The sequence below is a fragment of the Cyprinus carpio genome, chromosome B16 (genome assembly GCF_018340385.1).
Source record: "Cyprinus carpio isolate SPL01 chromosome B16, ASM1834038v1, whole genome shotgun sequence".
NCBI lineage: Eukaryota > Metazoa > Chordata > Actinopteri > Cypriniformes > Cyprinidae > Cyprinus > Cyprinus carpio.
In genome coordinates this window covers 28,671,798-28,688,342 of record NC_056612.1, presented here as the reverse complement: position 1 = coordinate 28,688,342, position 16,545 = coordinate 28,671,798, and the positions used below count along the sequence as shown (strand labels likewise).

Below are 16,545 nucleotides of genomic sequence, written 5' to 3'. Positions count from 1 at the left end.
ATTAAGAAAACCCTACATTTTCTTTATTCATTTTAACTGAGTGAAGAAAAAAAAAACATTTTAAGATCCACAAAATCACACGTTTCACATTAAAGTCAAAACAACAATACTGTGTACAAAACACCTACAAAACACCTACATTTTAATCTAAATAGCTTTTTAAACTTTTATTTTACAATTGCTGGCAATGCAACACTTAATTTAAAATGTAAATTTAATAAACACATATGTTTTCATCATTTGTATTATATTCATTTATTTAATATATATATATATATATATAATATATATATAATATATTATATATATATATTATTAATTTTTTCAGTTCTTAGTTTTTTAGTACGTTAATGATTTTTTTTTTTTACCATTTTTATTTTTAATATTTAAATGATGTTTTAAATATTTTTTAAATAATAAAAAATATAAAATGTTTAATATTTAATTTCAAGTAATGAAACGGTTTCTTAGGCTTTTAGTTTTAGTGTTCTATAATAACCAGGTGTGAAAGAAGGATGCACTGCTGTCTGAAGGAGCAGCTCATCATTATTAAATGTTAAAGTGTCTGTGTGCAGCAGGTTGAGGCGTGAAGACGTCTTATAAGGGCTCTTCAACAGATCATCTCTGAACCTGCTCTCATTCACAGTCCTTCCACTCGAAATCTGATCTCCTGCCTGAAGTACAGTCAAAGCATTAACAAAAAACACTATCCAGTTAATGAACTAAAAGTCTAACATATATTTCCCCGGACTGGGTGTAGAGATTAAAAATATGTGCATTTATAAAAGATGCCATGCATTTAATATCATCACAGCATCTGGACTATTTCTGCTCTCGCCTCACAACCTTTATATTTACTGTACACATAAACAAAGTTACTATTGTGTCACAAAAATAAAATGAAAATAAAGACTTTTATTAAATTAAAAAAAAAAAAAAACATATAATAAAAAAAAAAAAAGTATATGTATAATAAATGTCTTACATTTATTTGATAAAAATTCCACATATGAAATTTAAGCTTTTTAATGTACATATAAACAAAGTTACCATTTTGTCACAAAAATAAAATGATAATAAAGACTTTTTAAAAAAGCATTACTTAAATGTAATTTCAAAAATGTAAATTAAATAAATATATATTTATAACGTATTATTTAAATGTATTTTATAAAAATTCGACATTAAATTTGAAATTTTTAATATTTTTTAGTAAATTTATTTTAAAAAACTTAAAAATCAAATAATAAATTGAATAAATTTATTAAACATTATTTATTTTTAAAAATAAATGAAAAACAAAAAACATTCCACATAATGTTAAATATAAAATTATAAATATAAAATATTTTATTTTTAGCATTTAAATTTATTTCTAAAAATTAAAAAAAAAAGATTATTACAATTGATTACATTTTAAAACTAAAAAAAAAAAAAAAAAAAAAAAAAACCAAATATTAAACATAGAATTATCACATAAAATATTAATTTTGTATTTCATAAACATTTTTCTGTGGTCATAATCCTTACCACAATAACTAACCACAACACCAACAACAAAAAAAAACAGTTCGCTTCATTAATTACTTTCAAGAAACCGTCCAGATGAGACATTTTCAGCTCGTTCATTTCATGCCACAGTTTAGGCTTAAATTTTCCTCATTCATTTTACTCTGATTCACTGATCAATCGCAAATTATCTGACTTCTGTCTTCAATAAAAGCACAAGAATCAGAATCGGAATCAGAAGTGACTATGATGTATTCAATGGAATACTTTGCACATGAACGTGAGAAAAAATGTCCAAAACAATGAATTTGTTGATAAAATGTCTTTATTCCCTTCTTAAAAGAAAAACAGAATGCATAAAAATCAAGAACAGATAACACAGAGTGGATTAGCAGAGACTAGAGACTAGAGCTTCACAACATCACTCACATTTCAGGATGGACAAATGCTTTCATTATAGTCGTCTCTGCATATGAAGATGAAAGAAGATAGCATCGTAACACAGAAGTAAATGAGACGCTTTATCTATAACCGGTTGCATGCGTTTCTTCCTCCAGCGGTGCACTTAACTACTGCTTCGTCCGAAGATCCTCAGAAGGTATAAGAAGATATGAATGATGTCCAGATACAGGTTGAGCGCGGCGAAGATGTATTCCTCGGGATTCAGGGACAGATTCTTGTTCCCGAGAAGCAGCTGCGTGTCCACGGCCAAGAACTGCAACACAAACATGACATGATTTCATTTATTTAGAGTTTTTTGGCTTGAAGTACCCCTAAGATTTAAGTCATCATTTCAATCATTTAAAACCACGTTATATTTGAATATATTTAGTAAGTGTTTTTTTTTTTTAAATGATTCAGTTTAATAATAAATTGATTATTTGTTTCTAACTATAACGGAGTTCACTTTTTTTAAGGGTTTTATTTTGACTGTTTATTAAATTTTTTTAACATTCTTTTTATTGCTTTTTTTTTAAAGAAAGAAAGAGAACAAAACAAAAACGTAAATCCAAATTACATGTGAACAAAATTACAAGAACTTCACACCATCACATAACAAAAATAAATAATAAATAAATAAAATAAATAAAAGTGTTTCAAAGTACCTTCGTTTCTGACTACATCTTAGATGGAAATAATACCTTGTCACTTTCGAATAGTCTATAAATAAATTCAAATAAAAAAAAAAATAATATTAATAATTTATTTTAATATAATATAATTAATTAAATTAATAAAATAAATAATTTATTTTACATTATAATTTAATAATCTTTTGTACTGTTTTTTTATTTTTTGTTTTAATAATTATTTAAGTATTTATTTTATATTGTAATTTAATTTTTTTTTAATTTAGATTTTCGGGGGGCCAGTTCTCCCCTGACCAGACGAAACCAGCAGTTCAATTCCAGGCATGCGCAAAGTTCAAATTATTAGTTTTAATAATTATGGTTCCTGTGGTCTTTTGTACTGTTTTTTAAATTATTAGTTTTAATAATTATTTAAGTATTTATTTTTGCATTATAATTTTTACTGTTTTTTTTTAAATAATTATTTATTTGACATAATACCTTTGTCACGATCACCAGCTGGAGTGCCCATGAGCTCCACCAGAGGTCAGTCCATCCCTGACTTTTACCATTCACTCAGGACTCCATTTCCCATAATCCTTTGCCCGGACTCTTCCCTGATCACATTCACCTGTATCTCATCACCTCATCAGTCTCATACTATAAAAGTCTGATTTACTCACTCCTTAACTGTGAAGTCTTGATTTGCTGTAACCTTACACTTGTTTCTCTTGATCGTTTGCTCCCCAGTCCCTGACTCTTGCCTGTTTCCCTTGATTATCTTTATCTCTCACCTCCTACCCTGTCACTTGCCAGTTTTGTTTTTTACTATTTGATTTTTACCATCCCTTTATTACTATTGCTCTTTCAATAAAACTTAACCTGCCATCTACAACTCCGTTGTCACTGCTCAGCTTTACATTGGAGCTGCAAATTCCATTGTCACTGTGCTCATGCTTACAGTTTTTTATTGTTTTTTTTTATTATTTAATTGTTTTTAATTATTATTTTATTTAATATGTATTTATTTAGTTTACATTATAATTGAATACATTTTTAGTACCTTTTTTAATTTAATAATAAATTATTTATTTAACAGTGAGTTATACATTTTTAGCACGGTTTTATGTAGTTTTTTAATTTATTTACTTGACTAATTTTTTTTATTTATATAACATTATGATTTAATACAGTTTAGTAAGTGCTTTATTTATATTGTTTTTATTCAGAATTCTTTATTTTAATTTTACATCTGAATGATTTAATTAATTTGTCATTTTTCTTGAACTCATGAAATGCAGTCTGTGAATCGGATGACTTACACAGGTGAAGATTAGCGCGCCCAGCGACGAGTAGATGAGGTCCAGAATCCTGTTGTACAGGAAGATGCAAAGGATCCCAAAGAACATCATGACGATGAGGCAGACGAACAGCACACCATAACAGGAAGTGAAGTCATATTTGGTCTGCGATTGGAAAGGAGACCGTTATTAAAATCAGCACTAAAAAAATACTGAACACTACAAACAGAAGTACTTAAGGAGTATTTAGCACATTGTTCTGTTCACATCAATGCAGGAAAGCACACTACAAACAGAAGTACTTAAGGAGTATTTAGCACATTGTTCTGTTCACATCAATGCAGGAAAGCAGAGTTATTATTGTTAACAAACTAAACCATAAAAACTATTTTAAAAACTATAAAATATAAGTTACCTAACTTACAACAAAATTACTAAAACTATGAAATTAAGTTACTTTTTTATGAATTTACATCAAATAATTATTACTTCCCACCATTATTATTATTAACAAAAAAAAAAAAAAAAAAAAATAAAAAAAAAAAAAATATTACTTGAAATAAAATAAGCGCTAACTAAAATAAGCTTGAAATTAATAAAATAAACAATAACTGAAATAAAATATAAATACAAAAAACTTGACAAGGCAACATTTAAATAAAAATTAAAAAATGACAAAAACAAACAAGAAAATTATTAGAAGTTTAACTAAAATATATTTTTTTTTTAAATTAGTTTAACTTGTTTAACAGGGCCGTCACCAGAAAATCTTCAATGGGGGGGGATTTAATTTTTGAAAAATAATTGTCAAAAATAGCCTGTGCATTAAGGATATAACTCGCAATTGAAGCTTTCCAACAAGAAAATAATAATAATAAAAACAATGGCATATTGGCAATTTAAAAAAAACGCCTCACCATTAAAATAGTTGAAGGTGGCGGGACTTTGAAAAAAATCTCCTGAGACTCCTTAAAAAAAATCTCCTGAGAGCATTATATTTCACTCATTAAAACCTCACCATTAAAATAGTTGAAGGTGGCGGGACTTTGAAAAAAATCTCCTGAGAGCATTATATTTCACTCATTAAAACACTTAGCCTACAGGATAAACTTGCATGTCTCCACCAAAATTTGATTTAAGGTCGCATGCGCAGCTGAGCAAAGGGAGTTTTTTTTAAGTAATCACGTAGGCTAAGTTATAAACACGAATAAAACACAAATTATAATGAAATTCATTGTAAAGAACATATAAAAGTCTAGTCAAAATGAATGTATTTAAAGAGAAACTGAAATGCACCATACATCTTTCATTTGGCACGAATACAAATGTTTCCCACGAGAGGTTCCGGCGCTTTCGCTTGGATTTTTTCCCTTATAACAGCGGAAATAACTCAAAATACTCTGTAATCTTTGGTCATACAAATAGACACAAATAAGGCATTGTTTAGAATGTCTCGGTTACGTATGTAACCCTACCAAGTTTCCTGAAGGGGGGGGGAGGGAATGGAAGGCTGGGTCACAGCGGACGACGAATTGGGACCTCAGTTCGAGAAACCAACTAATGCTAGTGTAACTAACTGGCAATGGACATTGGCAAGACATGCTTCATCCAGCGGCCGCTGACACAGCATGAGCATAAAAGGCAGCCAGGTGCACCGGAAGCACCATCCTTCCGGAAAGGAGGTTTTGGAAGCACTAACAACATAGAACAACCCTTTTAGGTGCATATGGAAGATAGAGTTTGTTGTAACAACCCTGGAAATGGAAGACAGCCATCGAGAACCCAGCACTCCTACCAATCCCAACAAACTACCCTCCACAACATACAAAAAGATTGGACCTTGTGCCGGACGTTCCGCCCCCCCCGCCTGCCTACCGAGATGATGGGGAGCTTGACAGGGTCTACATTACAGACTCTCTTGAGCAGTTTTAGTAAACCGACACTAAACCGGGGCCTCTCAGTGCTTCTACCCATTTGAGGTGAGACACAGGCGAGGATACCAGCTCCACCTGAAGGCTATGGTATCTAGCGAACGTTTTGAGGGTTGCCCAGCCCACAGCTCAAAAAACATCCATCAATGAACCACCAACCAGCCACCACCAACAAGCAAACACAACAATTATAGTAAACACACCACACCACCTGAAAGGGCAGGGCACACCCTGTGCCTGATATGCCAGGGTGACGGCATCCACTATCCAGTGGGCCACCTTCTGCTTAGATACGGCATTCCCCTTCTGCCGGCCTCCTTAAACAGACAAAGAGCTTGTCTGAGGTTCTAAAGCTTTGTGTCCAGTCTACGTACCATCTCAAGGCTCCGACACGACAGAGCATAGTACTTTAGTGATGTAGTGCTTTGAGCACTAGAGACAGGTCCCAAGAGGGTATTGAGGTGGGCCTGGGAGGATTTAACCTTCTCGCCCCCCCTAACCAAACAAACAACAAATACATCCCTACCAACTACCAACCCAACTTCCAAAGTTAGCAGCAATTGCAGTGACATAGACTTTAAGTGTGGAGGAAGACAACCTTCAGTCCAAATCTTGCTGCAAAAAGATAAGCATGACCATGATCACACATCTCTGGGGGTCTTCTCAAGTGAGAAGAACACCACTCGATAAACAGGTTCCACTTCAAGGCATAAACGTGTCTCGTAGACAGTGCTCTCGCTGAAGTGATGGTGTCAAGGTCACTTAGAACCTCTGCTTCCCACACAGACAACACACAAAGAATCCACACATATGGACCGTACGAGGCAACCAGGGTGCCCCGTCTTCTATGACACAACATGCTTCCCTCCTAATAACAGCACTTTGAGATGGTTCAAGGCAAGGCACACTGCTAACAACTCTAGGCAATGATATGCCAGTGCAGCTGGGGGCCCGTCCACACCCCTGACACTGCGTGACCGTTGTACATGGCCCCCACAGCATTACACAGCGTGTAAATCACAGCATGACTGGAGAACTGTTCTTGGGGTACTCCTGCCCAGAGAAACGCAAGGTCTGACCATGGGGTGAAGGTTTGGTGGCAGCACAGTGTGACTTGCTCTATCGCATCCTTTTCCAGTAAGACTGTGATCTACTCATGCAAGATAGTAGCATCGGTCGCCTTCACTGAGGTGAAGCGAATGCCACTGAACTTGGGGGGACGCCGGGCGAACTGAATCGCATAGCCAAGTCTGATGGTCCGCAGGAGCCAGCGGGAAGGTTTGGGTAGCCAGGCACCCAGACACCATACAAGCTGGACCAGCTGGACCACCGACGCTGGTATGTGTTGCACCTGCTGCCTTTTTATGCTCACGCTGTGATCAGCGGCAACTGGATGCAAAAATCACATGCCAATGTCCATTGGCTCATTTAGTTTACACTCGAAATAGACTGGTCTCTCGAAGCGAGATCCCAATTCGTCGGTGACGACATGACTCGTAGCGACCGACTGAAAGGGAACTGTAAAGGAGCCACTTATAATAAATAATTTAATAAAAAATAAAGAAATACACTTAAAAAAAAAAAAAAAAAAAAAAAAAACCAAATAAATTAAAAAAAACAAAAAAAAAAAAAAAAAAAAAAAAAAAAAAAAAAAATAAAAATTTGTAAAAAAATTTTTTTATTTAATTCAAAATAATAAGAAAAACTATATTATTACATTAGTGATACAAAAATAACAGGGCAGATGTTCAACACAGACTAAAACTTTGCAACATTGATATAAAAAAAAACACGGTTCTCGGTTTCCAAATTAAAACAGAAAGATGAGCGCTGACCTGCAGAGAGAAGACGATGACCGTGAAGCAGACCAGCACTGTAATGCCGATAGCCATCATCACGACATCAGTGTTGTAGAAGCTGGAGATCACACCCACCATGTAGGACATCGCCAGCGTCAGGATACTCTGAGATGCAAGAAAAACGTTTATTACGATGCATGAAAGGAGAATTTAAGTTTGTTTTACATTTGAAAAAGCCTCATCAGAGATTCACCAGACAAACGAGGTTCCACGGATGCTTCCTGCGGAACTCTCCACAGCACAGGATCACTAGGTAGGGCACGAGGAAGACCATGTAGCCCACCCAGTATGTCCAGATGTTCTTCCTCACGAACAGCTTGACGTGAGGCTCGAAAGTGAAGACGGCCACAAAGCCACAGGTGATGGCCAACTGAAGACTCAAGACCGCAAAAACCTGCAAAACACATCAAAATTCACTGCTGGTGCTCAAACCAATTTAGTCTTGATGCACTAAAATATCTAAAACTAAAATAAAAACTCAAAAACTATATAGACATATTAAAAAGACTAATAAAAATAACAAAAACATACAACAAAGTTACAACAACTTTAACTAAAATTAAAACTACTTCAAACATGTGTATTCTCATTTAGTTTAACTTGATGTACTAAAACAACTAAAACTGAAATAAAAAATTAAGAAAATACTAAGAAAACCAAAGAAAATAGTAAAACTCTACATAAAATGAAAATTAAAAACCTAAACATAGAAATTAGTTTAAAATGTTAATAAAAGGTATAATAGTAAACTATTATAACTATAAAATTTCTCATTTTCATTCACTTTAAAATAACTAAAACAAAAAATAATAAAAATATAGACATTTAAAAAAAACAAAAAGTAATAAAAAAATGACAAAAACTACTAAATTACTAAACGTTTAACTAAAATTAAAAATAAAAATATAAAAATAAAAACAAATTCAAACATTTCTCATTTTCTTTTAGCTTAATGTAATGTACTAAAATGACTAAAACTAAAAGAAAAAAGTTAATTAAAAATATAGATATAAAAAACAAAAAATAAAAGTCAACAGATTTGCTAAAAATTTAACTACAAAAAAAACTAATTGAACATTTCTCATTTCATTTAGTTTAAGAAGATGTTGTAAAATAACTAAAACTGAACTTAAAGCTAATAAAAACTATACAGATATATTTTAATGAAAACTAATAAAATTAGTAAACTAATAAAAAAACTAATAAAAAAAATGACAAAAACACACCAAAATGACTGAAACTGTAACTAAAATTAAAATGAAAAATATAAATAAAAACTAATTGAAAACATGCATCTGAACATGATGCTTTCTGAACTTGACTCTTGTTTTGAATCGTTCACTGGTCCTGTAATGAAGGTCTGCTCTGTGTCAGTGTTTACCTTCCGGATGAACAGTCTTCTGACGGCTTTATTGTCGAGTCCGGAGCCGTCGAACTGCTCGTTCTCATAGTCTGGAGGAGGATCGCTGTGTCCCGGCTCAATCATCGCCACTTCTGTCAAAAAACAAAACTTAGTTTAGAGTTTATAAACAAAGAGCGAGCCGTATGTGAGGTTGAATCTCTCACCGTAAGGAAGTGGTTGTTCGTACGCTCCGCTGCTGTGCGGATCTGTTATATACGGACCCGGTGCAGGATACGGTGGATATCCAGAGCCTCCCTGTCCGTACATGGGATTCCCGAAAGCAGTGGGTGGAGGGTACGGTGGTCCAACGGGTACAACAACAGGAACACCAGCGTCCAGACCTCCGTGAGGAACACTGGCATCATACGATGGAGGCTGATCCACGCCGGAGACATGAAGAGGGTTTTCAAATTGAGTGTAGCCCCTTTTGTTTTGTGCCATGACTGGATCTCAGCTCTGGAAAAAAAAAAGAATAATAAAATCCAATATATGCTATCATAAACGTTGTTTATATATATATATATATATATATAAGTCTATATATATATCTATATATATATATATATATATCCGATTATACCGATAACGATATATATAGTTTGAAAGGAATTTTTTTTTTTGTTACCATTTTCATTTGAGTTTTTTTACATAATGTAAATTTTCTCCCAGAAAAAAAAATCCTTATTCCTAAATTATTCATAATAATTATAATCATATATCAAGATTCTCCCACAAAAAATGTATTCCTAATTCCTTAATTATTCCTAAATTAAATCAAATAATATAAAAATCATATACATATATAGTGTGTGTGGGTGTTGTGTGTGTTTGTTGTTTGCTTTTTGTATAATATATATATATATTATATATATATATATATAATATAATATATATATATATATATAGATATATATATGTTATAGGGGGGAATATATATATATTTCTTTTTCCCAAATTGCACTGACTACTCTGAGGACATATCATAAAAACGGAATTCCTAATGCGGAAAACACAGTCTGGTTCGTAGAATCCAGTCATAAAAACGGAATTCCTGTAGCCTAACGCGGACGGAATATGCCACATTTTGGACGAAAAAAATCAATAGGTCAGTACACTTGAATCTAAACGCAATATGGACTAGTGTCTGTGAATATTAAGCCGCAAAAAGACAATATATGAATTCTGCACGTTCTGCGTGTCTGTGGAAATCAGGCGCGGACTGGACATCAGGAGTTGACTTATTTTGAAAACTATCATCATATCATATACAAAGAGACACCCATGTTTCAGGAGTTTAGTACACAGAATAGAATGTATGCTTATTAGAGGTAGTACACCTACAAATAGAATTAGATCTTATTAGATAACCGGTATTTGAGTTTGAATTATACGCTTTTATTTTATTATTATTAAAATTATTTAAGTTAACTATTTTTTTCTAAAGCCCATTGTTAGATGCGCTGTTGTTTCCTGTAGTTGTGCAAAGATTTGGTTTCAAAAACAGTATCAGTAAACTATTTCTTATGATTTTAAATCTGCATTGAATTTCAGATCGATCTCAAAGTAAAAGGCAGTAATAAAGTCTGATTTTGTGGTCCATGTTTTCAAATTTGATCATCTTAATTCGAGTGATGAAGGATTTTGAAAGTCTGACAGTGTTGAGCACTACTGTAAATTTAACCCTGCTTGGTGTAAATGTTTGAAAATGATTAACAGTTGCGCATGTGTATGTATGTATGTATGTATATATATATTATATATGGAGATATATATATATATATATATCTATATATATAGAATATATATATAGATATATTATATATAGTACAGTACAGACCAAAAGTTTGGAAACATTACTATTTTTAATGTTTTTTGAAAGAAGTCTCTTCTGCTCATCAAGCCTGCAGTTATTTGATCAAAAAATACAGAAAAAAAACAGTAATATTGTGAAATATTATTACAACTTAAAATAATAGTTTTTCTTCACTTATTTGAATCTACTTTAAAAAAAAGAAGGTTTTTCCTGTGATGCAAAGCTGAATTTTGAGCATCATTACTCCAGCCTTCAGTGTCACATGTACTCATCCAGTCTAGTCACACATGATCCATTTTTTAGAAATCATTCTACTATTATTCTGATTTATTATGAGTGTTGGAAACAGTTCTGCTGTCTAATATATTTGATTGAATAAAAGGTTACAAAGAACTGCATTTATTCAAATAAAAAAAAAAAATTCTAATATATATATTTCTAAATAATATATTTTTCTTTACTATCACTTTTTATCATTTAACACATCCTTGCTGAATAAAAGTATTGATTTTATTTAAAAAAAAAAGAAAGAAAAAAAAATTACCGACCCCAAATTACTGACCAGTTAGTGTATATTGTGTTATTACAAATATTTATATTTTAAAACAATAGCTTCTTTTTTTTTTTTACTTTTTATTCATCAAAGTATCCTAAAAAAGTATCACATGTTCTGAAAAAATATTAAGCAGCAGAACTGTTTCCAACTTTGATAATGAATCATCATATTAGAATGATTTCAGAGGATCATGTAGAAATGAGTTCCTAAAAAAAATTCAGCTTTGCATCACGAAATAAATGATCATTTAAAGTAAATAAATTTAAAAACATTTATTTTAAATTGGAAATAATATATCACAATATTACATTTTTTTTTCTGTATTTTTGATCAAATAAATGCAGGCTTGATGAGCAGAAGAAACTTCTTTCAAAAACACATTAAAAATAGCAATGTTTCCAAACTTTTTGTCTGTACTGTACATACATACACACACACACACACAATATTGCCAAAAGTATTGGGACACCCCCTTCTAATAAACAGTCATTTCCATCAGTACAAATCTTAATGTTTAAGCATAAAATTATATTCTAGGGAATTATGCACTTTTAATTTTGTAGCAACAGTTTAGACAGGACTCTTCTCTATTCTAACATGACAATGTCTCTGTGTGTAAGGGAAGGTTCAAAAAGAAATGATTGATTGAGTCACAGTGGAAGAACTTGACTGGCCTGCAGAAACCTCTGCTGTGACTTTAAATGCAGACCTTGAGCCAAAAGCTCAATGACCGATGTGTAAAATTTATTGCATGTAATTTATTATACTATACATGTATAATTACCTATTACTAGCCACTAACTCGCGTGATTATGCTGTTCTCTTGCTTTTAGATCTTAAGATCGTGTTTATGTGGTTTAAGGTTCAAAAACACATTTTCCACATAATGTACATTATCGTTTCTCCTCTGTGCCCCGCCTTCTGAAACGCGTCGTTTTTTATAAAGCTCTTCGGTCTGAAAAGCGAGGTGTGCTCTGATTGGCCAGCTATCCAGTGTGTTGTTATTGGCCAAATGTTTCAAGCGTCTGAGGGTAATGTTACGCCCCTCAACATATACTGTTATGGCGTGTCCCGGTCAGAACACCGGCAAGACGGGACAAAAACAGTAAAACCCATTACAAACGAGGCAGTTGTTGCATCCAGTGGGGACATAATCACTGATTATAATGACTTATACTGTCTTTTTACATGTTGCGTTGCATATCACGCCGCGTAAACATAAACACAAATTGAGTGAGCAGCAGCCAGAGGCTATAATGAAGAACACCAAGCAGATTCCACGAATTGATCCAACCACATGTTAGCTTCAACCACATTTAATCCAAATCCACATTCATTTCAAAGTAGATACAATCACACAGCGACCAGCACAGATCAGCTCCAGGCATGACGAAGCGGATATCGTGCTCTTTTGGAAGGCCAAACAAAGTAGTTTCACTTTCACAATGAAACACACAGCTTCTCCATGAAATGTAAAAACGGTGGCAACAGCGAGAATATAAGGTACGCCTTCTTTCTTTGCGTGAACATCTGGGCGGCGTTATGCAAATCTTCCCACACAGTGACGTAGAGATGTGGGGGCGTGTTAGAATGAGCCATTTAAAGGGGGCGTGGACAAGTCTTTACTTTTATAAAGAATATCTCTTTGGATTTGAGACTTTAGTCTTTGCAACTTTACATATCTTCTTTATGCACCAAGAGCTTGTAACACTCCAAAGAGAAAGAACAACTTGAAATCGCATCATATGACGCCTTTAAGGTTTCGGTCTTATTTGTCTGACAGAAGCTTTTCTGTCCGCCTTGGGGTTTTATGTCCTCTATGTCATCCCTCTCATGTGGAGTTCCTCAAGGTTCCGTTCTTGGACCTATGCTGTTCTCTTTATATTTGCTTCCCTTAGGGTCCATTTGTAGGAAATATGACATCTTGTTTTATTGTTATGCAGATGACACACAACTTTATCTGCCTTTGAAAAGGAAAGATGCAAAGGACTGTCTTGGCGATATTAAAGTCTGGTTGGCCTTACATTTTTTAAAGTTCTATGAAGAAAATGCAGAAGTTGTGGTATTTAGATGCGGGGGTGCGCGTGATTCTTCTTATCTGGATATCAGTGCTTTATGACCATATGTGAAGCCTAATGTAAAAAACCTGGGTGTTATTATACACATTGACTTTAAACTGGATAAACAGGTTAATACCTTTAATTATAAACTAGAAGCGACCGTAACAGCCCCAAAACTCTGGAATAATTTGCCTTTCCACATTAGGCGGGTCCGAACACTTTCTGTTTTTAAATCTAGTCTCAAAACTCATCTCTACTATATGGCATTTAACACAGTATAAGAGTAGGTTTTATTCTTGTGTCTGTATTCTGCTTGTTTTTATGTGTTTATTGTTTTATATTGAGTACGCTTTGAGTACAGCACTTTGGTAAACACTTGTTTTTTGTTGTTTTTTTTAAGTGCTTTATAAATCAAATTTGACTTGACTATAATATAACATATACAATATAACAATAATTTATATATAATAAATATGAATATAAGATATGATAAAGAAAAAATATATATAATTTATATTTAATAATATATATTAAACTGTCTATATATTGCAAGATTTTTATTCAGTGAACTCTGGAGTGATGATGGTTTTACCTCAGGAGAATAAATAAATAAATGACTAGACGATTAAATATTTTATAGCATAACGATAAAAATACAAAACACTTTCTATGTCTTTCCAGGCCTCGGTATCGCCATTTTTATCATTCACTGACATAACTTCCCTAACAACAACAAAGAAAGTGAAGAAAAACTATAAAAAAAAATCTCTAGTAACACTCTTTAACAGAGCTGTGTCAAACGATAACATTACCTCCCGCAATTCAATATATATGTATAACTAATAACAACAACAAAGTAACAATGTAACAGAACAAAAGAGACAAATCAGTGAGAGTTGCGAAACATGACACACTTTCGTTTCATGTTCATGTTTTCAATTAAGTGATAAGGAGAGTTTCTGAACTTACCTGTCGCTGCGGACTGGAGAGTAACAGCTGAAGTGTAAGCAGGTACCTCACCTAATAAACTTCAGTTTGTAGATTTGAAAAACAAAATAACCTGCTGTTTGTAACACCGCAGCTCCTCGCGCTTCCCGTAAGAACAGCCCAGAGACGCGCGCCGCCTGCTGGCACGCCGCACACTTTCCTTCATAGTTTATTAACTTTGATTCTTTTATACTCTACCAGTAAGATTTTTAATGTTTTTAAAGAATTCTCTTCTGCTCACAAAGCCTGCGTTAATTTGATTCAATATATAGCAAAAGCAGTAACATTGTGAAATATTTTTACTATTTAAAATAACTGCTTTCTATTTGAGTATATTTTTAAAACATAAAAGTTTTTAGTTAAAGAGCTTTCTCTTAAAACCTATTCACAAAGCTGCTGAGACAACTTTTACTAAGGAATAGAGAGAAGTCTTAAGCTGAGAGTAAGGGGGCGGGGTTGAGCTCGATGCTATGGATGATGTCAGCATGCTTACTAACTATGCATTCAGTGATTGGCTGATAGAGGCAGTCATAGAAATATTGTAGAGCAGGATTTTATGTTGCCATATTCAAATAAATATTTAAAAATAAAAATGTTAATTTGCTACATTCAAATAAAGATTTTAAAATGCAGGCTTGGTGTCACTAATTAAACAGTATATGTATATGTTCAGCTAATTGTCAGACTGTATGCTTCTTGTAAAAAAAAAAAAATAGTGAATATGCATTTAAACAGCCTTTTAATTAACAGAGTAGAATAATCGTGGTTGATAGTAAGACATGCAAACAAAAAAGAAAATCAAACTGGACGCAAGAACAGCTGTTACTTCTTGCACAGCTGATAAATGAAAACAAGGATATAATCAAAGGAACATTTGGAGTAGGGATAACCTCCAAAAACAACGGTGATACATTTTTAAAAGCTCATCATCGTCAAATGTTTATGTTTAGAGGCAGATTGCCGGCAACAGCTATTTTAGGATAGTTTGTGGCTTAGTCTTTGTGACTTATGAGTCCTCTTCATGACTCCTAACCTTTCACAGATTCAGGAGCTAGTTTTAGTGCTAAAACGCCTTGTGAAATACTCTTAGAGCAAAGATTTAGGAGTCCTAAATTTAGGACTGACACGGCCATTATTTTTTAAGATTTTCTCCTAAATCTGCAAAATATGCCAATATTTCCGTATAATGTTACAGAGTGTTGGAGATTGGGGAGTGTATGTTGTAACAAATTGTTTAAAGAAACTCCTTTTATTATTTTGAGTTTTATTAGCTGGAGTGAGTAGATGTTCTCTTCACTCTCAGAGAAAAAAGGTACAAAAGCTGTCACTGGAGCGATACCTTTTCAAAAGGAACACCTTTGTACCTAAACAGTCCATATCAGTACCTAAAGTGTATATATAAGTAACTAAAGTGTACATATTAGTACCTAAAAGCTACAAAAGTTTACCCTTTGAAAAGGTACTGCCCCAGTGACAGCTTTTGTACCTTTTTTTTTTCTTAGAGTGTTTGTACTGCTTTTAATTTCTCCTCTGCACAATCCAGCAACCTATCTTTATAGCCCTTTTCTTTGAATTTCTTCCACATTAATTTTTTCCTCATTTCAAAAAAATGTGCTTAATTCTATGCAGCTGACTCACTGGCAAACCTTTTTTACGAAAGGGTGGGTGACAACTATGAGCATGTAAATAATTATTCCTAACTGTTTTCTTCCTAAAGAGGTCTGTACTCATTACTTGTCCTGCCTTGTCAACAGGGACATCCCAAAATTCTGGAAAAAAAAGTGTTCTCAAAGGTTTAAGGTATAGTCCAATGTGGATAGATTTTTTTTTTTCTGTTACACTCCCAATTCCTAAAACTATAGGTCTTCCTACTGCGTTTTCCAAACTTTTATGGATTCTAGGCAATGTACACTCTTAAAAATAAAGGTGCTTAAAAGATTCTTCACAGCGATGCCACAGAAGAACCATTTTTGGTTCCACAAAGAACCATTCAGTCAAAGGATCATCTCTTTCTTACCTTTTTATAATCTGAAGTTCCTTTCTTTCGCCTCAAAGAA

At 33.1% G+C, this 16,545-nt stretch overlaps 1 protein-coding gene across 1 annotated transcript; it reads right to left on the bottom strand.

Annotated features, from left to right (window-relative positions):
- Positions 1-1,816: 1,816 nt before the first annotated feature.
- On the bottom strand, positions 1,817-14,646 carry LOC109105164 (protein lifeguard 1-like). Its single transcript, XM_042741799.1, has 7 exons — positions 14,471-14,646; positions 9,237-9,528; positions 9,052-9,164; positions 7,864-8,064; positions 7,647-7,775; positions 3,902-4,045; positions 1,817-2,224 (listed from the first exon to the last, which is right to left on the bottom strand). The coding sequence occupies exons 2-7, from the start codon at positions 9,511-9,513 to the stop codon at positions 2,075-2,077; spliced, it is 1,014 nt and encodes a 337-aa protein (XP_042597733.1). The 5' UTR covers positions 9,514-9,528; positions 14,471-14,646; the 3' UTR covers positions 1,817-2,074.
- Between the last annotated feature and the right edge of the window lie 1,899 nt (positions 14,647-16,545).

Excerpts from the sequence above, each read along its gene's own strand:
- LOC109105164 (XM_042741799.1), bottom strand. The coding sequence starts at position 9,513 with ATGGCACAAAACAAAAGGGGCTACACTCAATTTGAAAACCCTCTTCAT. Across the intron at positions 8,065-9,051 it reads GAAGACTGTTCATCCGGAAG|GTTTTTGCGGTCTTGAGTCT; the intron begins GTAAACACTGAC and ends TGTGTTTTGCAG. Across the intron at positions 2,225-3,901 it reads GCGCGCTAATCTTCACCTGT|TTCTTGGCCGTGGACACGCA; the intron begins GTAAGTCATCCG and ends TTTGTGTTGCAG.